This window comes from Oikopleura dioica, chromosome 2, assembly GCF_907165135.1.
Source record: "Oikopleura dioica chromosome 2, OKI2018_I68_1.0, whole genome shotgun sequence".
NCBI lineage: Eukaryota > Metazoa > Chordata > Appendicularia > Copelata > Oikopleuridae > Oikopleura > Oikopleura dioica.
This window is the reverse complement of record NC_137292.1, coordinates 12,011,581-12,036,805: the sequence shown is the minus strand read 5'-3', so window position 1 is coordinate 12,036,805 and position 25,225 is coordinate 12,011,581. Positions and strand designations below refer to the sequence as shown.

At 40.3% G+C, this 25,225-nt stretch overlaps 6 protein-coding genes across 7 annotated transcripts; 3 read left to right on the top strand and 3 right to left on the bottom strand.

The window, feature by feature from the left end:
- Positions 1-856: 856 nt before the first annotated feature.
- Positions 857-2,848, bottom strand: LOC145697347 (tolloid-like protein 2). Its single transcript, XM_081774538.1, has 3 exons — positions 1,805-2,848; positions 1,415-1,759; positions 857-1,373 (listed from the first exon to the last, which is right to left on the bottom strand). The coding sequence occupies exon 1, from the start codon at positions 2,735-2,737 to the stop codon at positions 2,162-2,164; it is 576 nt and encodes a 191-aa protein (XP_081630664.1). The 5' UTR covers positions 2,738-2,848; the 3' UTR covers positions 857-1,373; positions 1,415-1,759; positions 1,805-2,161.
- Positions 2,849-3,159: 311 nt separating this feature from the next.
- LOC145698304 (phospholipid-transporting ATPase ABCA1-like) lies at positions 3,160-11,000 on the bottom strand. The gene is made up of 9 exons (XM_081775503.1): positions 10,415-11,000; positions 8,669-10,357; positions 7,200-7,426; positions 5,200-7,091; positions 4,986-5,134; positions 4,422-4,859; positions 3,965-4,328; positions 3,452-3,893; positions 3,160-3,410 (listed from the first exon to the last, which is right to left on the bottom strand). Exons 1-9 carry the CDS (start codon positions 10,935-10,937, stop codon positions 3,210-3,212), a joined length of 5,925 nt encoding a protein of 1,974 aa, XP_081631629.1. The 5' UTR covers positions 10,938-11,000; the 3' UTR covers positions 3,160-3,209.
- Positions 11,001-11,485: 485 nt separating this feature from the next.
- Positions 11,486-12,122, top strand: LOC145698302 (uncharacterized). The gene is made up of 2 exons (XM_081775502.1): positions 11,486-11,708; positions 11,758-12,122. The coding sequence occupies exons 1-2, from the start codon at positions 11,486-11,488 to the stop codon at positions 12,120-12,122; spliced, it is 588 nt and encodes a 195-aa protein (XP_081631628.1).
- A 77-nt stretch (positions 12,123-12,199) lies between these two features.
- Positions 12,200-14,677, top strand: LOC145697419 (integrator complex subunit 4-like). Its single transcript, XM_081774621.1, has 6 exons — positions 12,200-12,893; positions 12,995-13,609; positions 13,655-13,969; positions 14,011-14,147; positions 14,237-14,491; positions 14,537-14,677. Exons 1-6 carry the CDS (start codon positions 12,205-12,207, stop codon positions 14,608-14,610), a joined length of 2,085 nt encoding a protein of 694 aa, XP_081630747.1. The 5' UTR covers positions 12,200-12,204; the 3' UTR covers positions 14,611-14,677.
- An 898-nt stretch (positions 14,678-15,575) lies between these two features.
- Positions 15,576-20,679, bottom strand: LOC145697407 (potassium voltage-gated channel protein Shal-like). Of its 2 annotated transcripts, none has more exons than XM_081774602.1 (14): positions 20,398-20,678; positions 19,929-20,059; positions 19,053-19,183; positions 18,460-18,583; positions 18,242-18,420; positions 18,023-18,197; positions 17,824-17,935; positions 17,620-17,670; positions 17,431-17,543; positions 16,591-16,780; positions 16,346-16,508; positions 16,035-16,133; positions 15,777-15,882; positions 15,576-15,701 (listed from the first exon to the last, which is right to left on the bottom strand). In XM_081774602.1, the coding sequence occupies exons 2-14, from the start codon at positions 19,987-19,989 to the stop codon at positions 15,613-15,615; spliced, it is 1,593 nt and encodes a 530-aa protein (XP_081630728.1). In that variant the 5' UTR covers positions 19,990-20,059; positions 20,398-20,678; the 3' UTR covers positions 15,576-15,612. The 2 variants fall into 2 exon arrangements, with proteins under 2 accessions (XP_081630728.1, XP_081630729.1); XM_081774603.1 differs by having other exon boundaries at positions 15,590-15,709; positions 15,785-15,882; positions 20,398-20,679.
- A 3,410-nt stretch (positions 20,680-24,089) lies between these two features.
- Positions 24,090-25,024, top strand: LOC145697408 (uncharacterized). The gene is made up of 5 exons (XM_081774604.1): positions 24,090-24,132; positions 24,176-24,430; positions 24,475-24,665; positions 24,708-24,849; positions 24,895-25,024. The coding sequence occupies exons 3-5, from the start codon at positions 24,516-24,518 to the stop codon at positions 24,996-24,998; spliced, it is 396 nt and encodes a 131-aa protein (XP_081630730.1). The 5' UTR covers positions 24,090-24,132; positions 24,176-24,430; positions 24,475-24,515; the 3' UTR covers positions 24,999-25,024.
- Positions 25,025-25,225: the final 201 nt, after the last annotated feature.

Below are 25,225 nucleotides of genomic sequence, written 5' to 3'. Positions count from 1 at the left end.
TATTTAGCACTAATATAACTTCAGTACTTTTAGACTCCTCGCGCGCCTCTGAAGTCAAAGCACGCTATAAAACTAACGTCGCCGAATGGATGTGATCAAAGAGATAAATGCATTTTAAACTTATCTTTGTTTCCTCGCAACGCACAACTTTGCTCGCCTGTTGGATCGCAAAAAGGGTCGAGGTTCATCAATTAATATTTCAAACTGCTGTTTTGTCTCTCAGGCAGTTTAAAAGAACCTGAAATTCAGGAAGTCCTTGCACTCCAACAAAGTCACCAATTGCCACAAAGTGGGCTCTCTTATCTGGCAAAAATACGGCCAAAACTCCAGAGCAACAAAAAAGTGACTTCCTATCCGTAGGTAAGTACAGTTTTAAAATCTTGATGCGAGTAAAACGCGTCTTTCAAGTGATATCAATGGCGCCCAGCTCATTTATGAAGAAGAAGGAGCCGTGTCAAATGTGTGATTTCATGTCTGAAATGAATCGGGTTTTTGGAACAAGCATGAAGGTAGAATTAATCAATAACTTGGAATAAGTGGGCTTCTAGCACGATCACGCGGAATCTGGAGCTGCCAAAACTAATTGCGAATGCTGCTGCTCATCCTTTTTATGCTTAAAATTGTCAAGGATTCAAAGTCAATTTCGAATATTTTTATTATAAATTCAGCTAAAAAATCCTGGAATCAGACATTTTGTTTACGCTGGCTTCCAACGTGCGTATAAAGCCCTTATTTTACGTATCTTTATATTTTATACAGTTCATTTACACAGTCATTTCAATATTTTAATGCTCATAATAAAACAACACTGACGCCAATTGAAACTAATTTATTGACAGTTTGTCAAGCAGTTTGGCAGGAAAAAAGAACCGTCGGAATTTTGAAGACAAATTTTGACCCCACATTTGAGATAGATTTGGGGATTTTCGAATGAAAAGACGAAGCTGTTAAATTTAAAGTCAGCAGTATCCCCCTGCCAGTCTCCGATAAGGTCGGAATTATCGAATTTTACCATCGAATCTGGAGAGCACGTGTCTTTAAGAACTGTGTAGGACTTGCCAAGACCTGGAATGATATACTGATGTGCAGAGCATTCTGTGACTTGGAAAGAAAATGGTTTGTTTAGATTTAAATCGGTAGAGACTCTAAAATAGATCGGGCGGCCGATGTGAACCTCGTTTGACTTGAATGTGTATGTGTAATCGCTATAGGATTCAAGAGAAAATCTTGACAAAAGATCCCCTTGAGAAATAACCGAATCTTTTATCACTAGACCGCCGTTGACGTTTATTCCTCCGGTGTTTATGGAAAGATTGTTGTTGTAGAGACATTTCACATCAAAACTCAGGTCAGGTGTCGCGACAAGATCACCACTAAATCGACTTTTAACTTTTAAATTATTCATTCTTTATACCTGCTCGCAGAAAGTTGTCCCTTGATCTTCCAACTCAATCCAATTTGGCCAGAGACAGAGTCTTGGGTCAAGTCCCCATTGCACGCAGTACTAGAAAAAGTTTCTGAAATCCAGCCGTTGGAATCTTGTTTGGGATGAAAACTTGGCTTCGCTAAAATTTATTTGTTTTGTTTCAACTCAATCCCGTTCCTGGGGAAATGTTTCCGATGCAAGACCCAAAATTAACCTTGACATTAGACCATTTGCTCTCATCGAGATTTTTGTACAAGTGAGCTACATTCGCCTTGAATTGCACTTCCGCGGGATCACATTGCATTTCTACGCCTTGAGGAATGCAGTCCGTATCTAATAAAAATAAGCATATATAAGTATACGTGCTTGGGTTCTTACAGTCGTGGTTTGGCTCCCAGAAATCATTCGGGCAAAGCTCTGGCTTCTCAATATGTAGGCCTCGGACGTAAAAATCCATCACCATCATCGGAGCTTCGTATGGGATTGAGAATAGGCTCATTCGAAAGCTCTTGAAGAGGGCTTTATTATGGGCAAATGAAAAAATTGGGCCCTGTCTCCCAGTTTTGAGTAATCAGCCGTTAAAGATAAAGTCGAAAAACGTTTTTACGAAATAACTTGAAACAGGGAGACAGGGTCCAATTTTTTTATTTGCCGCCAAGAAAGTTCTCTTTAAGAGCTTTCGAATGAGCCTACTCTCGTCCTCATACGAAGCTCCGATGGTGAAAATCGATATTTTTACGTCCGAGGCCTATCAATATGCAGTCGAAAACCTCTTTTGCCGACTTGACTATCACTGATAAAGTCGATCTTAGCATGGTTCCCCTCAATAGTTATCGCTTTATTCATCACTCTGGAACTTACACCAGCGATTTGAGCGTACTTGTTTCCATTGTCGTAGTCGTCGTAGTAGTCAAATGAATCAGTCATACTTCCACAGTAGAAATAATGCGGTGTTTTGTTGTACGTTCCATCGGACTTTTTCCTCGTATAAATAGATAGCGTGTCCCAAAGACAGAGAGGATGATCTTCGATTTCGAAGTGCGTTGGGGTGATGGTAAAGGATTTGACGTACTCGGGAAACTGAATCAGCCACTCGCAATGTCTGTAGTTTGGATACAAGCTGTTCGCATTCGATAAGTCAAATTCAGGAGAAGTGATGTAAGCAGTGTCATTTACGTTTCCACCGCAAAGAATTCTTCGCCGAACGGCAATTTCTCCTGGAGGAGATCTCCCATCATCTGGCCTTCTTCTTTCTTCATCCCAAATTGTTTCATTTTGAAAATTCTCTGTATAACTTGTATCGTTAAACATCGTCACGTTCCAAAGGGCATCTTCCCATCCAAGTTCATTCTCAAAATTTACAAGAGCCTCTGCTTCCTCAATATGATCAGCTCGTGCCAAATAAAAGACGAAAAAACCGGTGGAGAACTTCATTTTTAAAATGTAATTGTTAGTTCGCAGTCGAGTATTTTATTGGTAGGTGGCGCTACGATCATGTTTCTCATGAAAAGATAGAGGTAATTGCGGGCTCAAAGCTACCATTTTCAGTCCAGAACTGTTCTATTTTATTTTGAATGAGTAGTCTTATCTCCTTTTCTACAGAACTTTCCCAACTTGAAGTTCAACTCTGCTCCGAAATAAATAATTGAAACGGGAAAAGTGACCAGAAAAGACAGCCAACTTCATTTAAAATTGGAATTGTAAATGCAATATCTTTATTTCTTATTCAAAGCTCTTAAAAAATAACTTTAGAGGATACAAATTTTACAGTGAAAGATGAAATTTACAAATATGATTCATTTGAACTGTGTGAGCTTGTTTCTTCTTGTTCAAATGCCTCGTTGAAGTCGACGTTAACAGTTTCATTCTCGGGGTCGTATTTCGACGCGAAAGAGATGAATACATCATCAAGTGAAGCTTGAGACAATGAAAAATCATTCAAATTATCTTGTTTCTTTTCATCCATCAGAATTTGGAAGATGCTCTAAAATATTGTATTATTCAAGGATTGTCGCCAAATCATACCAAGGGAGAATTGGCTTCACCGAGTTTCATCTGCGCCATGTTTGACCTCTGCTCTAGAATTTCCAGTCCTTCTAGCTTTTCTCGCAGCTTTCCAATTACGATATCTTGTTGTTTTTTGTTTGCCTTTATCGTTGCAATATATCCTCCTCCATATTTACCCTTCAACCTCTGCGGAGTGCCCAAGCATTCGAATTGTCCGGAAACCATAATTGCTAATCTGCCACAGAGAACTTCGCACTCTTCCATCGAATGAGAGGTCATTACAATTCCTTGCCCGTCTCTGACCATTTGTAAAACAACATCCCACAAGAAGCGTCTTGCTTTTGGATCAACTCCAGCTGTTGGCTCGTCGAGCAGAATAATGTCTGGATCTCCAGTAATAGCAATGGCAGTAGAGAGCTTGCGCTTGTTTCCGCCAGAGTACTCCCCTGCGGGAATGTCTCTAAATAATCATTTGAAACTCGACGTGTCTATTTTTGTAAGAATGATTAAAATTCAACAATGAAAACTTACCTGAATCGTTCAAGATCCATTCGCTTAATAATTCTGTTAACAGAGTCTGACAGCTGTTTCCCTTTCAAGCCGCGAAGTTTTCCATAGAACTCGATGTGTTCTGCGCTCGTAAGAGTTGCATTCAATGCGTCGAACTGAGGACAGTATCCGATTCGTCTCTTGACTTCTGTTTGGTCGCGAACTACGGAGAGATCATTGATCATGGCGTCTCCTTTTGTTGGGGCGTATTCTGTTGTGAGCATTTTGAATGTTGTTGTCTTTCCAGCGCCGTTTACTCCAAGAAGACCGAAGCATTCACCGGCTGGGACTGAGAAAGATATTTCGTCGACAGCCGTGAATGGACCGGGGAAGACTTTTGTAAGACCTTGTTAGTGGTTTAAAATGCTCTAATACAACAAATTTTGGTATATTTTGAACCACATTCCTTGAGCTCGAAGTATATCTTGATTGTTAGAGCTGAAAGCTCTGTCTTTCTCAGCTTGGACATCTTCTTCAAGTTGTTTGTTTGAAGATTTTACTTCGACGGGACTCTGTTTTCGAGTATACTTGAATTCAATTATCAAAACAATAGCCGAGAAAATAATAAATCCGATCAACATGATAAAGGCAGGGAAGCCAGATCGTCCATACAACCAGTCATCTGCATTCAAATCTTCATTCAAGTAAACCATGCAAGTAAGACCGATTCCAACAATCAGAGAAACGGCAAATGTGCCAAACATCGAGAGAAGAGCTTTTTTACGCAGGATATTGTACTCTTTCATTAGCACGATGCAGGAAAAGACGATAAACTCGACAAACATGATAAGACAAGGAAGTCCGTTTTTACTCCACGCAAGGACTGGCGTTTGAGGTGGGACGGGATAGCCAAGCTGAATGTAAGCATCGACATACGCTTATTTTGGTTTTTAAAAATGCCTACTAAATTGAGTCATATAATTTTCAAAAAACATTCCTTGATCCAGCGTTTGCTGGAGTAAGCCCCGCCCAATGCAATAATGAGGAAAGATCAGAAAAATACTGTCAAGAATCGAGTGAATAGATTTGAGGTCTGGGTCTGACTCGCCGAGCGCGTAAACAACAGAAGTAGCGATGGTGGTTGCGATTCCGATGAAAATGTTCACACAAGTCATGGAAACATAGGCAGTCGCTGATTTTTCAAAGACCCAACTTTGTACTGGTTTTCAAGTGCCGTTTTTACTTTGAATTAAGACTTGTTGAACCAGTTCCTGAACGGATACATCAATGGCGTCACGGACAATCCAAACAGTATAAATATCAAAAAAGTTGAGCCAATCATATCCGCACCAATATATGCTTTGTTTCCAAAGGCAAGAAAAATAAAAACAGACAAGAAAACAGGCAGTGTGTAAGTAATCATGTCCCACAAGAAATTGGCAAGCCAGTAGATAGTCGGGTTGATTCCAGCCAGGAACTGCAAGTACTTGGTTCCGGAAGTCTTCTCATCAATCAAGAAAACGAGGAAGCTCGCTGGAACGAAGGAAAATGCAAAGATAACGCAGATGGATACAAGGGTATCATTACTGGCATTTCGCAATGCGGCTTGATCAATCTGAGAGACAGAAAAGTCAGTTGGATAGGAGACAACTTCAATTCCAAGTTTAGAACCGTCGTTTTTCTGTCGATAAAGGGCATTAGATAGAACGTTCAAAAATGAGACAGATCCATGTTGACCGAAATTATTGAACCAGATCTTATTATTATTGGGTTTCGCCAAGCGGTTTGCCAGATTCACATCGATTCCGAATAGATTCTTATACATGTCAGTCTCATTTTGCGCGGATGCACCAAAACTGTAGCCGCTGTATCGTCTCAAATTGAAAGAATTCTTGTCGACAGTTTTTGCTAGCCAATCTGAGATATTCCTTCCTGTCATGTCAAGAACTTGAACGCCTGTGTAGTCTGTTCTTATCGGAATCGGGCTTCCTGCTGCATACTTTTTCTGTCCTTGGTATTCTTTAATTTCGAAGTCATCTGGATACTTTCCACAGTTCATTAACGGCTCCACAAAATCACCCTCGGTGCATTCACAGTCAAGATTAAGCGGATCTCCAATTTTGACAGCTGTGAGGTTAGAATCGCGTGCGCCAGGCGACCAGTTGTCCCATTTGATCTCCAAGTTTGCACTTTGACAGTACCTTTCTTGCAGTTGAGCCTCGTCCGTGGCAATCGTGTATTCGCGCTGTTCATTTCTATAATTGGTGTCCATGCACCAGGTGCCATACGACGGAGAAGCTGTCATCGCATCATAAAGACCTGGGTCGAAATTGTCATCTTTAGAAATAAATGTATAAACGCTGTCGAATCTGGCTTGAGAAGAGTTTTCGAATATCATGAATTGGAGGTTTAGCGGCTGAGTTGATGAGAATTCAGGGATGACTTCAGTAACAGCTAGGGCCAAGCAGACAAAGAGAGGCGGTAGGAATGTAGATGTCACGAATGAAACGAGCGATCTTGAAGTGTTGATAAATCGTTTTTTGAAGATAGCCCCGAATTGCTGGATATTGAGCGCAAATCCGGTAACTCGATCGTCAGATAAAATGGCTTCCTCTGAATCTGGAGAGACTCGATTTGAAAAGCAACTTGAATCTTCTGAAAGCTTCTCCGCATCTTTGTATTTATTTTCTGATGATTCGTCGGCGTTTTCATTCAGCGCAAGGAAAATCTCATCGAGGTTGGTATCACGGACCCCATAATTCTTCATCCCTTCCATATCTGATGCTTCCAGCTCTTTCATTATAGCTTCCAAAGTGCCCTCTTTTGCTTCGTAAGAGATTCGAACAGAAACTTCATTTGGCTTCGTGCTTTCTACAGTTACATCCGGCGATATATTTGACACCAGTTCCGATACAGATTTCCTGTCTGGGGTGTTTACCGTGATCAGGTATCCTTTTCCAAAAGTTCGTTTCATCCACAAAGAAGAGCCAACGCATTGAAGTTGTCCATCAGAAATGACCGCAATTCTGTCCCCGAGAATTTCAGCTTCGTCCATATGATGTGTTGATAGAATGACAGTCTTGCCTTTCTTGTAGCTCAAGAGCAAGTCCCAAATTCCACGTCGGGCATAAGGATCGACGCCAGCAGTCGGCTCGTCTAATAAAACAACCTAAAAATGATTCATGCGAAGATAATCGTATTGTATGACAGTAATCAATCAGGCTATTGACGCCTCTATTGATTCCGAAAATTTGAAGCGGACTGGCCGAATGTTTACCTTCGAACCTCCGCAAAAAGCAAGCGCGACAGAGAGTTTCCGCTTCATACCACCAGACAAACTCGGAACCAGATTATTAGCTTTTTGAGTGAGTCCAGTTCGCTTCAAGAGACTTTTGATTTCATCATCGATTTGCGCTGCGGGATATCCTTTCAGTTTGGAGAAGAAATAGACGTGTTCTTTACAGGTAAGATCATCCCATAAAACATTGTGCTGCGGACAAAAGCCTTTTAGGGTGTTCATTTTTGCAAATATAAAATAATTGTTGATTTTAACACCTTCAAAAAGATTTCATTTTAAGGAAAAAAAGGAGAATATGGAGAGTAATTCATCTGAAGAAGATCTACAAAGAATCCATAGGCAATTCTCAAATTCAGGGGGTCATTCTGAAGATGAACGATCGCAGGCAATTCGAAGAGCGAGGATATTAAAAATCATAGACAAGCTGAATACTGATTGGCATATGAATTGCATAGAAAGTCGCAATTATAAAGAAGTATTTCATACTGCCACTTATTTCTTTTCTCAACTGACTTGGCTTTCTCAGAAAAAAGAAACTCTAAAGGACATCTATAAAGAATATATGGATGTCTCTCAAGGAAGGAAACCAAGGTCAGAACAAAATTGTTTTGAATCATATTTCCCAGATCATTTTACCACTGAAGATATCATGGCTGAAAGACGATATTACTTAATTTTTCGAATTCTCAAAAATAATAGAGTTTTTGCCAAATATTCAAAAATTTATCTCTGTTACGATCCTTCTTCTTTACCTCAAAATGCCTTTCTTTTAAGCTGGCGTAATATTCTATTCGGTTTACTTCTAATTGGCTATTATCAGGTCTCTAACGAGAGACCATCACAATCAGATGAGTCTTCGTTGTTGTCATTCTTTAAAAGACATGAAGACAGTAGAATTCGATCTCCTTTGGCATTTGTACGTTTCACACCAATTTACGAGAACTTAAAAAGGAGTGGACAGACATTGATAAAACCAACCGAATATGTCAACATAATTAATTTTAATTACGAGTTTAATAATTATAATGGCCAAAATTTTCTTGCATATTTTGAGCTTATGCGTAATTTCAGAGAGCATTTTGATACTTTTAGAAATCAAGATAACCCTTTCGCGAAACAATTTCTGCCTTTTCACGTGAACACTTCGTATGTGTTTAAAATTTTTAATTTCCTCCCTTCGGCATATTCTTTTATGCTCTGTTTAATGAGAATTTTATGTCCAATTGAGCATGATATCCATCAGTTTATTGCTCTTGAAGATAACTCCTTTCCTGATTTCTATGAAATTTTTAATGATAAATATACATTCCTTGGCTATATGAAAGCAATATTTGTTGAATTATTCAATTTCAGTGAAACAGAATTCGACACACATTTGAAATTCCCTTTGTCAAAAGATTATGATATTGCCTTTAGGGGTAAGTAGCTCTGTCAATAAGTCTTAAGACTTTCGAACACCATTCCTATTATCGTTCTTATCGCATCCATTTCATCATGAATATCGTGTTTCATAATTTTTGCTGTTCCAGATGTTGGAGGGTACAATCCCGTAAGCATACTCATCGTTGTTGTCTTTCCCGCACCATTATGTCCAAGAAATGAAGTAATTTGACTTTCGTAAAAATTTAAACTCAATCCATTCACCGCTACCTTTTCCTTCTTTGTGCACATTATTCCTGACTTATATGTTTTTCCCAAATCCTGAATCTCAACTCCAGCCAATAAATTTTCTGAAACTTCCTCCTGCCTCACTTTCGATAAGTCTTCAAAGTGATCATCTGTCGTTCTTTTTGTCTTTCCAGTCCAGAAACTAGGCTGCAGGAAAAAGTAGAAAGGCCTTGGAATACCATACTTCCCGGGAAAGACATTATCAATGTACCAAGCAATCAAAAAGTAGATAACTCCATCAGCAAACATGAACAAAATGCAGCTCATAACATTGGCCGTTGCTCCCCAATTATCAGTAGTCTGCAGCTCAATATTCCAGTTGTCGAAAGTAACACCTGTTCCTTGCTTTTCAAAGTCACCGAATTGCCAGGAACCGTAACCAAGAGCAATTGTCGGGCAGAGGCAGGACCAGAGTTGTTGAGCTGTTGTCATTTGGTAGCGGAAAATCGAGCAGATGTTATACGGGAGATACAAAAGGAAGAATACAATCCCAGCTACTGCGGCTGAAATAGACGCAGTCGAGAAAAATGTTGAAAGCAGGAAGATTATTCCGATGCTTGAGCATCCAAAACTGAAGACATAGAGGAAAACAATAAACCCATTTGAGTACTGGTAGATTCCTCCGTACTTCATCAGCAACGCCAACGAACCTGACGAGATCAAGATCAACAGGAAAATATCGATGAACCAAGAAGCCCAAAGAGCACCACCAGATAAGCCCATTATCTTCATCAGTTCTTTCTGCCTCGTTTCTTTCTCCACGACGATATTTTTCACCATTATGGCAACTGTGAACACCCAACTGAGAGTAAGCAAAAGCGGGGTCGAGCCAGAGACAGCATCAAGAAAAGCATCGGGAGTGTAGCAAGGATAAGGAAACATTTGCATGTAAATACCATCAGTTTGAACGCTTGGTTCTTTTTGTCGGATAATTCCATCATCGATCATATTTTGCAAGTAGATGAAGCCCGAGTCAAAATATTTCATCCGTCCGGCACCATCATTTGAATTCGGCGCCCAGTATGTCGGCGTTACTGAGCGAGTGCTCGGAACGACATCTCTCGACATTCTGATTGTGTAAATTATATGTTCGGTAGTAACAGTTGGCTTCAAGTCTTCGCCGTTTTCATCGGCAAACATTACAGTAGCCCAGAGTGATCGCTCGCAATTCGTAGCATTTGCTTGGCAAGAAAGCTCGCCCTCCTTCATAATAAGCTCCGTCTCATTTGTGAATCCTTCGAATTTGTCCAAGTCCAAGCAACCAAGAAGTTTTCCCAAAAAAGTTTGAACGGGTTTCTGAATCGGGGAAAGCTGCTCAAGCTCATCTGTGAGCTCAGCAAGTGCAAGGAATGTTTCGTTTGCGTTGGCAATAATTGCATCCGTTTGCGCCGTTTTGGGATAGTAAAGCACTTTCCCATTGAGAAGATATCTGTAAGACTCGTAGAAGACTGCGGCAAAAGGATCATTTGCTTGATATTTGGTCAATAATGATTAACTTCGGAGTGTCTAAGTGTAAATATTAGACCACGTTCCTGTTCCATTAATAATTTCTTTGCAAGTCCAGTCAAATGGGTTCGACGAATTTGTATCTCTCAGGCTTCTTTCTTGAGTATCTTCTGGCGGAGGAAAGTCGATAGGAGGGTGATTTGGACATAAATAGCGATTTGCGTCTTCTAGTGCTTCAATCGTATTATTGCACTTTTGCTGGAGTAAACATGTCGCTGTGCAAAAATCATCACAACTGACGGCGGGATCGCTTCCTGGCGGGTTGAAGAGCTTTCCTGGAATTTCAGATGCTACCTCTTCCTGTGCACAATTTCTTGCGCTATCCAAGTTGCAGTAGATTGACTGCAGCCAGGGCAGAGCACCGGCAGTTGGGAGTGCTCTTGCCGGATAGTGACATTCTGGCTGGGTTTTCAGAGTGATGGTCATTCGAATAATAACCATGATCATATAAAGAAAAAGTGGCCATAATATTTCGAAAATTGTTCGAATTGGATGTCTTTTTCGTATTGTGAAATTTTTCCAAAGCAAGATTCCAAGCTTCATCTTTTTAAGTCTCTCACTCTTCTTCTTCGATACTGTATCTGTTTTATGTCAAAAAGAGTTCGAATTATATAGAGTTTGGTCTTTGAGGAATCAAAAGCAGTTCACAATCCTCAGAAAGATAAATACAGGCATATTGTACAATTTTTGCATCACCCAAAAGCAAACAGACCTCCATCGTCGCCGGGTTAAACAGGGCCGTTTGCTGGCAAACTTTGAACTGGAAACGTCCAGAAGGCATTCAGATTTTTATAGCGCTCGTATTTTTGAATCACACTTGCAGGAAGACTTCGAATCGTCTATTTTAAATGCTCCAATGAGCAAACACTACTGAACAGTAAGTTCGATGAAAGGTGTGTTCGATTTTCAGACGAGCGCTCATACCGTGACGCACGCTCCTTGAAATGAGTCATTCTGAATAAATCGCCATTCTCAGTTTTTTTTTAGTTCTATTTCAATTTACAAATTAGCATGATAAAAGTTTAATAAGAGAATGTTAAATGCTTTATGCTTTCGAGAAGTGACTTTCTGCTGAAAATTGTAATTTTAGAATGGTAGAAACAAAAAACAAGAGAGGAATCGTCAGCGAAACCGTCACTTCTACTGAAGAGCCGGTAAAGCGTCAAAAACTTCAATTAGCGACCGATACAGCGGAAACTCTCAAGCTCGTGGATACTTTGTTCACGAGTGCTAACGCAGGCGACGCTAGAATCCTACTCAGAAAGCTCGATTCAGAAGTGAGCAAAGACCCAACTCTAGCTTTTCATATCATTGGTAAAGATTCGTTAAAGTTTTCTTTTGCTTACGAAAATTGAATTCTAAGACTCTTTGTCCTCCAGGATCAATTCTTTCCCAACAAGTTACGCCCCAGAAGTCTGGCTTCTCGTCCGAAAATGCTTCAAGCTCTCCGAAATCGCGGGCGATCTCAAATCGAAATTCCTCGATCAAGCGACTTCGAATCTCTTCGGCGAAGATGCCTGGATCCAGAGTAGAATCAAAATTATGTCAATTTCCTTCATCGGCGAAAATATCGACACGACGCAATCGAGGGAGAAGATTCTGATAATGCTCGACGATCACGATCAGCGAATTCGACTGGCAGCATTAAATGCGCTCTATCTTATTTTTAAGAGAGGCGGGGATCTCGATTTGGCGCAGTATTCCAAAGGAAAAGGTCCAAAAACTTGAATATGAACTTGAATATGAAGCAGTGCTTCCAAAGCAGTTTTTTCAATTTTAATATATGTTGACCCTTTTTCAAGCAATCAGCATGTTAGGAGACATCTCTCACCAAGTCCGTCTAGCTGCATATCGACTTCTGTTCGCCTTCGCAATTCAAATGCCCGAGAAAATGATTCCAGCTCGGAACAAAGAAGGTAACGAAGAAATCAGACTCGTAGACGACGCCTTTGCTCATTTGTGCGACTCTTTGAACGACCCAGAACCAAGTGTTCGAGCAGAAGGAGCCACTCTGCTCGGAAAATTTGAAGGCGTTTCGATGCGTTTCTTGCACCAGACGTTGGAGAAGAATCTCATGACGAACCTGAACCGCGTTCGAAGCCTGAACGAAAAAGCGAAAGGAGAAGGTGGCGGAGAATTCTCTTCTGGAAGAAAATTCGGTGACGACAAAGCTGTAAGAGGAGAAGTAGAGGATGACAATAACGTTATCGCCCGGGGCGCGTGTGGAGCCTTCATTCACGGCCTGGAAGATGAATTTAAAACGGTCAGAGTTGCATCGCTGGATTCTCTTTGCACCTTAGCCGCTAAAGAGTCCACTGGAGATTTCGCCAAAGAGTCGATGGACTACATGGTAGACATGCTCAACGATGAGTTGGAAATTGTTCGTCTAAATGCGATAAATAACTGCGTAAAACTGGCTTCTCGTGTTCCTGTTTTGCTTGAAGATCAGAATGAGAATGTATTGACCAGCTGTTTGCCCGATTCTAGGCGCGAAATTAGGTACGATCGTTAAAGAATGGGAAAAAAGATAGCTTAAGCTATCTAAAGGGGCGAAAAATAATTGAAGAAGCGGCTATTTCGCCGTTTCATCTTTATTTCAGAATTTCTACCCATCGATTACTGTCCTGCTGCCGTCTTCTTTCCAAAAAATGCCTGAATCGAACAGTAGAAGAGCTCATCCGAAGTCTTCAAAAGTTCCCGGAGGATCAATCATCCATTTACGAAGCTGTTTGCTGCCTCGGAAAGAATCACCCACACTTTACCGCCGCTCTGACGCCGCAGTTGCTCAATATTCATCCCTTTTATGACACTTGCGAGACCGACATCTCCGACACGAGCTACGCAGCGAAGCTAATTCTCATTCTGAACGCTGCTTCTGATTCCAAGTCAATGGCAACGTTCTTCCCTCCTTTCATCAAGCGACACTACTCCTACCTTCGCGATGTACACCCTGAACTCGTGCCGAAACTCGACTTTCTCGAAGAAAAAAGAGCGAAAAACAAAGGCGAGTTTATCCACTGCCAATCATCCGAATTCGTCAAGAAGAGAGTCAAGTTGTTGCCACAAATCAACTCTACTCAATCGTTGACATCAGCGCTAGCCTCGTTGAATAGGATGAAAAAAGCGAGCTCGGACAGAAGTGAACTGAATTTGATTCTGGCGCATGCGGATTTCTTGGAGATACAGAGCATTTTGAGGAATTATTCCTTTTCCAGGTTATTTCAGTCAATTATCCGCCTATATTAATTTTATCTTTCCAGAACAAATATGAATCCAATTCATCACTGCTTGGGAATAATTCACCGCCTTGAAAATCTACTGAAAGGCCTGTCTGAGCAAGAAAAGTTCTACCTGCGAGAATACAAACTCATCGTCTTCGCCATTCTGTGTTTCTTCAACGAAGACGAAGAATCGGTTTTTTCCTCGGCAAACTTTCAAATTCTCCTTGACGAGGTCTCGCTAAAAATCGCCCAGCACGAGTTTACTCCATCAAAGTTCACAAAAAGTCTAATCGATCAATGCAGAGGGATCAAACGCTATTCCCTCTTGAAGTCTTTTCTCAATTCAATTCTCAGGTTTGAGTGTTAGAAATCAGCGTTTATTGAGATCATTTTAGTGACTCTTCCTTTGCTCCGAATGTTCAAATTCTGACTACAAAGGATATTTGTAAGATTCACGCGCAAATTCATAAACCAAAGCAGCATCAACAACTGAAATGGCTAGTCACGCTTGGGACTAAAACGGCCTTCAAGGGAGGCATTTCTATCTATCTATTTTATTGCCAAATCAAGTTGCTAAATTGCGTAAATCGCGCGAGTATTCTCAAGAAATCCCTCAAAAGGCATCACTCTACTCACCAGTTGATCCAAGCAGAAAACTCGCGGTTCGAGTTCGCTACGGGATTGAAGAAGATTCAATTTACTTCATCGAAGACCACGAATTATCGAAAGTAACTGAGGGAAAGTATGAAGTGACAAGCTCAATCAAACTCAACAACCGGGAGGTCTGGCCAACTGAAAAGACCGTCTACTTGCAATTTTGTTGGATTTTCGATCAGAAATTCTTCAAGGGTCCAACAGAAGGAAATCCCAAAAGAGGTCGGTTCTGAGTGTATATTTTTATATTTCAAATGTCTTTTCTAGGTTTACTACTGCTCGATCATATTCTACTCGACTGTATCGCTCAAGATGCCCCTGGACCACACTCACTGCTTTGAACAATGCTGCCTGCAAGAATTTTTAGACACAATGATACTGAAATAGAATTTCAAGATGTTATTTGAATATTTTATTTTTAATCGATAGTCTTCGCGTTTATGAGAGGAGAGAGTCTATGAAAAGAAAAAGATTCATTTTAAAACATAGATATTACTAATATGTTTGATCATACAAATAGTAGGTTTTGTAGCAGCTTCATTTTATAAATTTCATATTCATTCATTATATTAAGGAACTTCTCTGGAGCAAGCATTGGTCGATGGTCTAGTCTGGAACTTCTCTGGAGCAAGCGTAGATTGGTCTTTGATCTTCTCTGAGCAGGCAATTGTTGGTCAGTTCATCGCTGTTTGGTCGCGTTGAAGTGGACATGGAGCTGAGCGATGACGTACAGGTAGTCGCGCCAGAATCCACTCTCTTGGTCGTCGGTGTCGGACTCTACATCACCCTCGTAGCCAGTGTCGATCAGGATTCGTTCTGGATTGGCGGATTTTCGAGAGGCCTTCTGGACCGGCATGAGCAGTCGCTTCTTTGGTGGCAGGAGAAAGAGTTGCTTCGCTTTTGGCTTCGAATTGGCTTGAAATGCGTCATTGGACGAGCCTTTCCCGATGGAATGCTTGTCTTTGGCGACCCGGCGGTAGTTGTGGACTGGAAGGGACTTGACTCTCATATTGAAAAAAATTTTTTTTTTTGGTTTTTTAATACTTTTTGATGAGCATTCGGTTCTCAACCGATTTTTATGGGGTTCTGGAATGAATCTCTAGCGCCGCGGAAGCGGGTGCGCAACTACCGGCCGCGCTAGTTGCCCGGCGGCGTGGCCCCATTCATGTCACTAAAAATAGCCTGCCAATTCTTCCGCCCTAGTTGCTTTCCAGAAATAGATTTCCATATTGGATCGGACTAACTCTTGAAGAACAACTCATGTTCTTCCGGTTATTGGGTGGAAAAACCAATCTTCAAATTCAAAGCAAATTTTATTTTATTTACTATACAGAGCATTTTGTTTATTTATTCAAAGCTTCAATAATTGTCTTTTTAGCAATGTGGTTCAGCGCCTTACTTGTGCTTTCTTGTTGCGACTGATGAATATTCTGAAAGGCGGTTGTTTCCATGTCTTCGATTTTCAGTTTTATGAAGTCGGCAAATTTAAGTTTAGAACCGCTTTCCTTAATTAAGTGAGGTGATGGTGAAGTGTTATAATTAATTCGGTCTTCGGAGTAAGGTTCGTTTGTACGTTCGTCAATAGCAGCGCAGTCGTTTATTCTGATTCCATTCTACAATTAGCCGAGTTAACTGGATCATAGATAAGTTGATTTATTCAGACTCGAGGGGAACCCTAATCTCGTTTCGTAAGTTACTTATTAGCAAGGGATCAGATATGATTTGCATCGAGAACCGCCTTGCTCTGGAAAGAAATTGTGATTACCTGTTTAGGTGCGTCTTCTGAATTGCTCGGATCCTGGACGCTGACGAGACTCGTGTATTTTCTGTTTTTGGATGCACGGATTCGGGCCAGACGAGCGCGCTAGAATTATTGATAAACCCCTTGAGTAGGCCCTACGAGCGCCCGGTGACTTAGTTCCTTCCTTTGCACTTTTTTATTCACCCAAACTAACCGACTGGCCCATGTTTAAAAGAGCCGAATTGTGGCTTGCAAAGGTGAATTTTTCATTCCCGCCTTTTTCAGTTTAAAAATAGTTCGGTGTCGACTTGAAGTTGGATAGTCGTTTCTCATACCTTTTGCGCGCGGCGTTTATCACTTCGTTGATTTTGCGAGTAAATCCGCGAAAAGTTGGAGACGATGACGGGAACTGGGAGCGCGATTACCAACACGCCGGATAAGGAACAGACGGAGCCGAAGATCTTGCCAGTTACAGTCGTCGGCACCATGTCACCATAGCTAAGGGATTATCAAATTAGATTAACGATATTTTGCGCAAAAAATAATGAAAAAATTCAACAGATTTTGTTTCTTTACTCACCCTAAAGTAGTCATCGTGACAATGGTGTACCAAAACGCTTCTGGGATGCTCGTAAAAGTGGTTTCCGCTGATCCCTTTTCTGCGTAAAACATGACAGTGGCAAAGATAATCAGCGCCATTGCAATGGAGAAAAGTAAAAAGCCGAGCTCGGAGGCGCATGATTTCAGCGTGTAGCCCAATATCCGCAAACCTGAATAATTATTACTGGGTGCTATATAAGTTTACTGTTGAGGAGAGGGCCTCAATGACGAGAAGCTAATCTACGTGATGCTATAGTAGAACTTATTGCCTCGCCAGGATGCGCGAAAAGTAATCAATCTTCGACGCAAATACAAAATCCTCTTATATTAGTTTACCAATAAGCCTTGTATATTACATATATAGGCTGTTCCTTATATGTCCCTGTCAAGAGCAAAAGTGGTCAGAATATTGAAAACAGCTCATCTTTTTGCTGCTCAAAGGCACAAATCAGGATACTTTTTAAAGTTTCAAAGTAGAAGTAAAACTAGAACGACATTTTATTTCTTTAACTTGGTTTATCAATTTTGAAAGAATCAAAGTCGACTATTGTCTGTCTCCAAGTCAGAATATTTCAATAACTCATAAGTTTAATTGCTAGTTGCACTAATAAAGAAGCCCTAATGAAGCTAGTTAATGGCCCTTTGTTCGCTTTTAGTTTTGCAATGAGTATAGATTTTTACTGAAATATTAAACAGCGCGTCAATGATCGGCCCATTTATCTTTTCGTCAGACTGGTTCTTTTGAGAATTCGCGCTTGTGAATTCTATTACCAGCGCTCATATATACCAGTAATGAGTTTTTGTCCAACTTTTTGCTTACCTTGGGAGTGCCTTGAAAACTTGAAGATTCTGAACACTCGGAACACTCTCAGGGTCACGAAGGCACCGGAGACGTCGTCATTTGCTGGCAGAAACAGTCCAACATAATATGGCTTTAGTGGGATAAAAATTATTGGACTTATATTGATGATGGTTTCAATAAGAAAAAGAAATGATTTCATCCCGTCACAAAATCGCAACAACATCTATTACGCTCATAACTCCTCGCATATATTTACACCTAAAAAGTTGTTAATGGATAAGAATGATCATCAGTTATTTGGATGCGAAAATGATTGCATTTTTACTGATTTTGCTTAGGTCTAAAATGATCTTGGAGAAACGAACTCCTTTAAGATTAACTTTTTAGCCGGGGCAATAAAGTAGGACAAACCTGTCGGGCGAAGCATAGAGACGCAGAATATATTCGATTGTAAAGATCATGACACAGGCAGTGTCAAGACAGAAGAAGATAAGCTTGTACTTGTCGCCACACGATAAAACCTAATTTCGGTCAAGATGAGCTCTTTATTGTGTTAGATAGTCGCCGTTTTTCGCGAAGAGAGCACAATTAACTCTCTGGACCAGTTCCTTCGACGGATCTACAGGGTCCTCGCCGCAACCCATCGTTTCGATAATGTTAGCCATGACAGAAACGGCGATAAAGAAACCTGTAACGTAATAAAACACAAGGGCAGCGGTAGATGTGTGCGGATTTTCGAATTGAGACCACATTCTCTTTCGTAGGGAGATATGCGGCACCGGAAGCTGAAAATTCATTAATTTCAGCTAGTGGAAGAAGAAGGGTCTACCTTGGAATTTTCGTTGCCACCCTCCACTTTGTCCTCCATCGTTCTCTCCATAAACTCTCTTTTCTTCTCTCGATAGTCTTCATAGCAGCAATCGTGGATAATATCAGGGGAAATCCCGAAGAAAACAAGCTCTTCTTCCACCAAACCAATGCACTCTGTTCTCGGGTAGTGTAGTTTTCCTAGGATCGTTAGTGATCGTCAAAAAAGCATGAAAGAACCTGTGCGGAAGTAGCTGATAATGTGTCGGAAAACTTCTGGGTCTCGGTCGAAGAAATACTCATCATTGACTTGATCGTAGAAGAAATCGCGCTCGTGGGAGCCCAAAAGAGATTCAGGGAATTTCTAAAGGGAATTTCAGCATTTGTTTAGAATTATGAATACAGTAAACTATTTTCCTAGATTAGAAGTGAATGTGTGCCTAAATATGTGTTAGCGAGATGGAGGAGATGGCGTTTATTGTGATGAACGAGTGCTCGGGGCCAAAAGGTAACAATCACTGTCCTGTTGCTACTGTAATAAAAGCACTGTCCACTGTCCACTCCCAGTCATATTGCGCTAATCACTATTGTATTTCTTCTGGCAATAACTTTTGCCGCTCACTTTTAACCATATGGAACTTATGGGGCGCAGGGATCATTAAAATTCAGGCGATAAAAGCTTGTCCGATTATCGAATCAAACATTTATCAGGGTTGACAATATGTTTACTGAAATAAATTCTCAGCTTTTTGACGTTTCTATATACTGTTTCTATATTTGTTTAGGAAAATGTATTTAGTTATAGAATAGGTATGAAAAATTAGGTAAATTACCTCCAAAGTAGACTTCCAGCACATGTAACGGACGCCGGAAACATTTATAACAATGATTTGATCATCAAGCTTCCTAGTTTTATGCGGAATCCGCGGGAGGTCTTGTGTTGCAAACTCGGCCCAGCCGGATACTAAAAATACTTTATAATTTTGAACTTTTGAAATTTTGAACAAGTTCATTCCCATTTCCATGAACTCTCGATAACATTAATGGCATATTTGGCTTAGCATTTTTTTTCAGACATTGTGGGACGTAAGGAACTTATTGCAGCCGTCAGATTTGCGTTCTGCTCAGCTGAATCGATCGACAATAAGCCTCACACAGCAAAAAAAGGACAACTCTGAATCAAATTAAATTATCGGGACTGAAACTGAAGCCTCTTCGCCTGTTCTACACATGTTAAGCTTTCTTAAGCCTGTCTGATAGACAGTACAGTTGTCTGTTCTCTGGTCAGTGGGCTAAGCTTCTCGTTAGGTAATTAGATGTCGCATTAATAATGTCTGTACATTTTGGTTCGTAAGAGCCGTATTAATTCGCTGACCCATCGACAATCCAGTATGAATGAGCAAGTTCATTCTGAATGTTATACTCTTTCGAGATAATAGTGGCTACCAGGATACGAAAAAAAACGACGGTAGCCACGTTAATTGGAGTATCGACATTTTGAAAGCAGTATCTGCCAAGATTAAGGACGTCATTAATAGACGCACGATTCACGCATCTACCGTCCTACATCTACGGCTAACAGGATTTTCAATCAAGCAGAAGGTTCATTTCTTTCAAGCAAAAATAATAGTATTCGTAACGATAATCCCGATTTGGGTGCAGTCCATCTGCGCAATAAGCCGGATCAGACTTTCCAGACGGAAAAATACCTGTCTTTTGCTCAGCTGCATCAGCTTCGTCCAAGAGCGAGCTACATTCTATATCGTTCATCTCTCATTATATCTCCCACATCTTCTTTTCTGGTCCATTTTTCGAAAAAACGACCCTTGCTCAAGAAAGTCTTTATGTTTTCAATCTTGAAAAAGAGCTGATAACTTTGGGATAAATAATCAAGAAGCGATCATCGTGTCAAGGCTCGTCCCTTTTGGAATAATTTGTTAACTGCCCATTTAGTTCAGCGATTTGATTCAATAGGCCCTAACCTCTGGTCCAACGGCAATAAATTCCCCAGGGGGATAAAATTCGAACATGGAAAGTGATCCCGAACGTCACCGATCGATCACTAGATCAAGGCTCAAATCTGCTGACCTCAGAGTTAATATTCCATTTACCCAAGTTCTACTCCCTCCATTTATCATCAACCATCAATATCCATTAAATTACAAGAAGAAAACAAGCCTAAGAATCATCATCTCCGAAGGTTCTCTTCCTTGATTTCCAAAATCCTCTTTTTCTTTAAATCAAAGATTCTCTGAAAAAAGGAAAACGATTATTTGCCCGATATCAAGTTTCCAAAAAAAGTTGAAAGAAAAGGATATCGGAAGAAAACAAGCTGTCTGCCTTCAGGTTTATTCTCTCGCTTGTCCGGGGGATGGCGCCCGGGCGCGAATTTGCAAGCGCGCGCTACGCTTGTACCAGCGTATGCCCAAAGCCCTTTTCCTCCCTAAATCAAGTGAAACTGCCACTGAGTTTGTTGATCGATTCGCAGAATATGACTTTCTCAACAACCTTCTTCCGCGTTTTACAATTTGTTTATTACGATCTTTACGATCGCTTTTATTTGAAGCACCCACAATCGTTCGGTTCCGCCCATCACATAATTGCTCATCAAACAAATATTTTGCAGACTTACCTTCATCATCAGCATTTTTCGAAGATTTCTTATGACCACTCTCTTTCTTACAGGTTGTCGCTCTATCGGACCATTTTCCAAAGAACTTTTTCTCCAGGCACAAGTCTTGGGCAACGTAAAAAGCCATGCTCTGCGAAAATGTTCAAAATCTTGTCTAAAACGAGAAAGCCGAAGTTATTTCTGGACCAAAGAAGACCAGATTCCCGACCTTTGATAATATTAAAGGTTCTCCGGAGATTGCACCGGAGATGATAAAAGCTGAATAATTCGAAGACCAGAAAGGGGATAAATTTTTGTGTCAATGGTCGAATATACAGTCAGGGCTTGCAATTTCTGGCCTTGCAAATACACGGTTTTTGGTAAAAACCCTGAAAACAATTTGCACTATTTTGTACATTTTAGGGCTTGCAATTACACGAAGAAAGAGAAAACCCCAGAAAGAATATCAGTGAAATTGCAAGCCCTGACTGTACTACCGAATTTGAACTTATAGTTGCTTGTTTCTGATCTTTTGAATCAGGGCTTTCAACTCTGAAATCGATTTATAGGAGTAATAAAAGAGTTTCTGTTTATTCCACCTTTGCGAAATGACTAAAAACTTTAGAGTATTTTTGAACACTTGTCCATCTGCGATTTCAGCCAACTGGAAAATTTTCTTCTTGTCTCTCAGTTGTTTTTCATTATTCTAAAATCGACTCTCTCGACTGGAAAGGCAGCTTGATGGGTATGATTTTATCCAGCTGTAATATTCTGTTTTAGTTTTGAAAGCATTAATATTTAGTCTATTTCTTTCTATTCCGGATTCTTTTCTAATGCGTTTTGCATCTTCAAAATTAACTTTTCTTACTTATCCTACGAGTCCTTGATGATCAAAAAGGATAAAATTCTAGAGTAATGTCAAGGGCAAATTCGAGCTTGATTTGGTTCTTGAGAATCCGTTAATTTATTTATTTTCTTCATTCAACGAATGTTGAGTTTTCTCCAGCTTGATTCAAAAGCTAAACTTCGATCGATCACCCAGCCCAAAATGGATTCTAGCGCAGCATGAACTTACGGCCCTTTAGCTTTTTCTTCAATCAGATTGACTTCCAATTGTGGAAGGTAAAAACGGGACGGTACTGATCTCGTACAATACGCTTGGTGAATTATTAATAGCCCATAACGATAAACAGTGAGCCGAACAGTTTTAGACAGACGGTGAATTACTGTCGATTGCTGTAAGCGGGTCGGAGAATCGAGGAAATATGTGGATCGTCTTGCCAGTCGAATGTCGGAAGATGTCTCCAGTTTTGCCGCGTACGTCTTCGTGTTTTCTGATTGACATTAATGCTGGATTTATGAGAATAAGTTTGGTTTTATTTGCGAAAGTAATGAGAGGACAGAGTTCATGAACCCAAACAAAACTTGTTGAAAATAAAGTGCACTTAGGCGTTTAATTTATTCAGCAAAGGGTCAGTTCAAACGATGTCTTTTTATATAAGCGTAATTTTAACATTTGGATACTCTCCGATGCTCCGCCAATTGAACATGTAATATCGTAATGTACCGGTTCCTTCCAGGTAAAGATTGCTGCTTTCAAAGTCGGGAAAATGCTCTTTTCCAATGGAACCCCTTTTACTACATATTGATAGTTACAAAAATTTGCTTTTACTTTGAAATGTTGAGCATATCACCGCCCAAATCTTTCAATGATTCCAAGCAACTCTCGACAACTTCTTTTGGCCTATCACTGGCAACGTACATTAGCCAGAATACCATTACTCTTTCTCAAATAATTGATAATGAATCCGCCGAAGTAAGAATATTGTCTAAAAGCATACGGCTGCTCATTTCATCAATTCTCATCCAAGATGCCTTTTTGTCGCTAATTAGCTCTTATCATAAGAGTCTTATGCTACTTTTGGTCACCTTTTTCCTTTCCGATTTCACCATCTTCGTCTTTTATCTCCGTGTCGGCTCTATAAAAGCTCACAAAATCTTTCACAACTTCGTTTTCTTTCAACACAAAGGACACTGTTGCACCATCATCCCTAAAAAGTTTCAATAGCATTGATGAAAACAAGAATACAAAGTTGACCGAAGAAAAAAGTGCTCGAAATCTGTTTTCTTGAAAATTGGCGCGATATCGCCATCCTCAAGGAAGTGATAAAGCCTCAGTCTGGCGCTGTCAGAATCTTTGGCTTGAAGTCTTTCCATGTTGAGTCTGTTCTTTCCAGTTTTCAAGCTAAACTTTTGCCTGCACTTGTCAATATCAATCTGGATCGGCATCATTCCAACTCCCATAAGTTTGATGGGTCGAATCGGCCTGTGGTATATTTTATGCAGCGCCACTCTGAAAAACGCAATAACAGTAGTAGGTTCTAAGTGGAGTTCATAGTTTACTAGAGTTTACGTACCTCTTGAGCGGGAGATCATAAGCGCACGTGACAAGTACGACGGATTCCTTGTTAAAAGACGACGATTTGATCATGTTCTGCAGCCCCTTGGCGGCAAGACAGGGCGTCAATCTTCATTTAGAGTTAGTTTCCTGTAAGTTCGTTGAACTGTAATGAGCTCTTAAATATTCCAAACTCGACACCTGCGCCCGCGAAAATCTCCGTGAACAACCAGAAAATCAATAAGGAAAGCATTTGAATTTCTGCCCTTGATGGAAATCTGTTGCTGCATAATGTTTGCATACGCAATAAGCTCTTTTTTACTTTCCAAAACGAAAGTCATCGACGTCATTTTTCCACATTTCGGACAGTAAACCTGATTCAAATCGGATTCCGACGTTGAACTCTGGGGGCGTGCGATAGAGAACCATGCGTAGAACGGGATCTGGGTAATAAAGGGTAAAAGACGCATCAGTTCGTTTGGATTTAATAAAATGCCCTCTGAGCAAACCCGAAATCTCCCGAAAGTCTTCGTCGTTTCGAGGATCAAGGTTGCAATAAGAAAACCCAGCAGGAAGACTCGGAGCAAAAATCAGCTTCGCCAAGTTGAAGGTGATCGAATTAAGAATAAATCCTTCTTCAGCTGGATCAGGTTCGTCTGCTCCCTGGGCAAATAGTTTTGTCAAAAAAGAACTTTTCTTTCCCATTTTCTCTATTTATTCATTCGACTTATTATGCGTCATTTCCATCCCAGAAGCGGAAGTAGTCAAAAGAATTTAAATTCATCTTGTTAAATAATGGTTTGCGATCTCTAGAATCTCGATCTGTTGATCTAAATTTTCAGCGGCCTGGTCTTAGCTGATCTTCAGTTTGTTGTTTAAAAGTCAGGCAACGATGAGTGCACCGGTAAGTCCTTTTTATGAGGGAAGTGGTTTGTACTCAGTTTCAGTTCGACAAGACTTTGAAAATATCAGCTGAGTACAAAAAGACGAGAAATGATTTGCGAAAACTCGCCCAAGAGCTCAAGGAACTTGTTTTTACCAATTTTCATTGCAGCACTAAGAAAATTCTGTAGAAACTAGGAGAAAGGAAGTTCGAATAGCAAACGATCCGACAGAGCAAAAGATCGTCTATCTAGGAGGAACCGTTCTACAAACATTCGAATATGCCAAAGTAAAACATCTTACTCCAAAAGCACTCGACGGTACTCCCTTGTTTTTTATTCGCTTGAACTTTGGGCCATTTTAGAATACAATTCCTTCGCGAATAGACTGCGAAAATTACGCGCAATGCGAGACGAGTTGAAAATGTCAGGCGATCCTGAGAAATCGGAATTAGAAAAAGAAGAACTGACTTTGGCGAACAAAGCTGTGGAGCTAGAATTGACGGAAATTTACGAAGCAAATCGAAGAATCGCTATTGACTTTGACTACAACAAGGTAAAGTTGCTTCTTCAATTTTATCCTTACTCATTTTGAAAGGAAGTACTCGCGCAAAAAGTAGACTGGGGAAGCTGCCCTGAGCTCGACAAAAATGACGTGCTCAATCAATTCCTTGATTTCGCTGATGAGATGGAGAAGCAAACGCGAAAAGTACAGTACGAGCTCGACGAAAGAGCCATCGGTAACTTCAAAAAGTAAATCGGCTTGAATTGAGCAGAGATTTCAGCACAACGAGTTGAAGACGTAAAGAATTCTCCTGCTATGCCAAAACTGGTCATTGAAAACAAAAAGAAGGCTAGGTTCAATCTGATTACTGGAATTATTTATTGAATTGTTAATACAGACATATTTATTTTATTTCGAAATTTCCTCGTAAATAAAAGGCTAACTGCAGTAATTTTAGCATTTCATTTTATTCTCTATTAATTTTATCGTTCAAGGGAAAGTGTCATGATTTGCTCGGTCACAGTCCCCATAGCAACCACGCTCGAGCTTCAGTTTTCTAATTGTTTAGTTCTTTCCGCAAATTAAAATTAAGAAAATCCTTTGAAATTCTT

Coding starts and splice junctions, on each gene's coding strand:
- LOC145697347 (XM_081774538.1), bottom strand. CDS start 2,737: ATGTTTAACGATACAAGTTATACAGAGAATTTTCAAAATGAAACAATT.
- LOC145698304 (XM_081775503.1), bottom strand. CDS start 10,937: ATGAAGCTTGGAATCTTGCTTTGGAAAAATTTCACAATACGAAAAAGA. Junction 10,358..10,414: donor TATTAATGGAACAGGAACGT/GGTCTAATATTT, acceptor CCAAATATCAAG/CAAATGATCCTTTTGCCGCA. Junction 7,092..7,199: donor CTTTTTGCGGAGGTTCGAAG/GTAAACATTCGG, acceptor AATCATTTTTAG/GTTGTTTTATTAGACGAGCC.
- LOC145698302 (XM_081775502.1), top strand. CDS start 11,486: ATGGTAGAAACAAAAAACAAGAGAGGAATCGTCAGCGAAACCGTCACT. Junction 11,709..11,757: donor TCTAGCTTTTCATATCATTG/GTAAAGATTCGT, acceptor TTGAATTCTAAG/ACTCTTTGTCCTCCAGGATC.
- LOC145697419 (XM_081774621.1), top strand. CDS start 12,205: ATGTTAGGAGACATCTCTCACCAAGTCCGTCTAGCTGCATATCGACTT. Junction 13,610..13,654: donor AGGAATTATTCCTTTTCCAG/GTTATTTCAGTC, acceptor TTATCTTTCCAG/AACAAATATGAATCCAATTC. Junction 13,970..14,010: donor TTTCTCAATTCAATTCTCAG/GTTTGAGTGTTA, acceptor AGATCATTTTAG/TGACTCTTCCTTTGCTCCGA.
- LOC145697407 (XM_081774603.1), bottom strand. CDS start 19,989: ATGAACGATATAGAATGTAGCTCGCTCTTGGACGAAGCTGATGCAGCT. Junction 18,421..18,459: donor TATCAGCTACTTCCGCACAG/GTTCTTTCATGC, acceptor TAACGATCCTAG/GAAAACTACACTACCCGAGA. Junction 17,544..17,619: donor ATAGATGTTGTTGCGATTTT/GTGACGGGATGA, acceptor TATCCCACTAAA/GCCATATTATGTTGGACTGT.
- LOC145697408 (XM_081774604.1), top strand. CDS start 24,516: ATGCGAGACGAGTTGAAAATGTCAGGCGATCCTGAGAAATCGGAATTA. Junction 24,666..24,707: donor TTGACTTTGACTACAACAAG/GTAAAGTTGCTT, acceptor TCATTTTGAAAG/GAAGTACTCGCGCAAAAAGT. Junction 24,850..24,894: donor GCTCGACGAAAGAGCCATCG/GTAACTTCAAAA, acceptor CAGAGATTTCAG/CACAACGAGTTGAAGACGTA.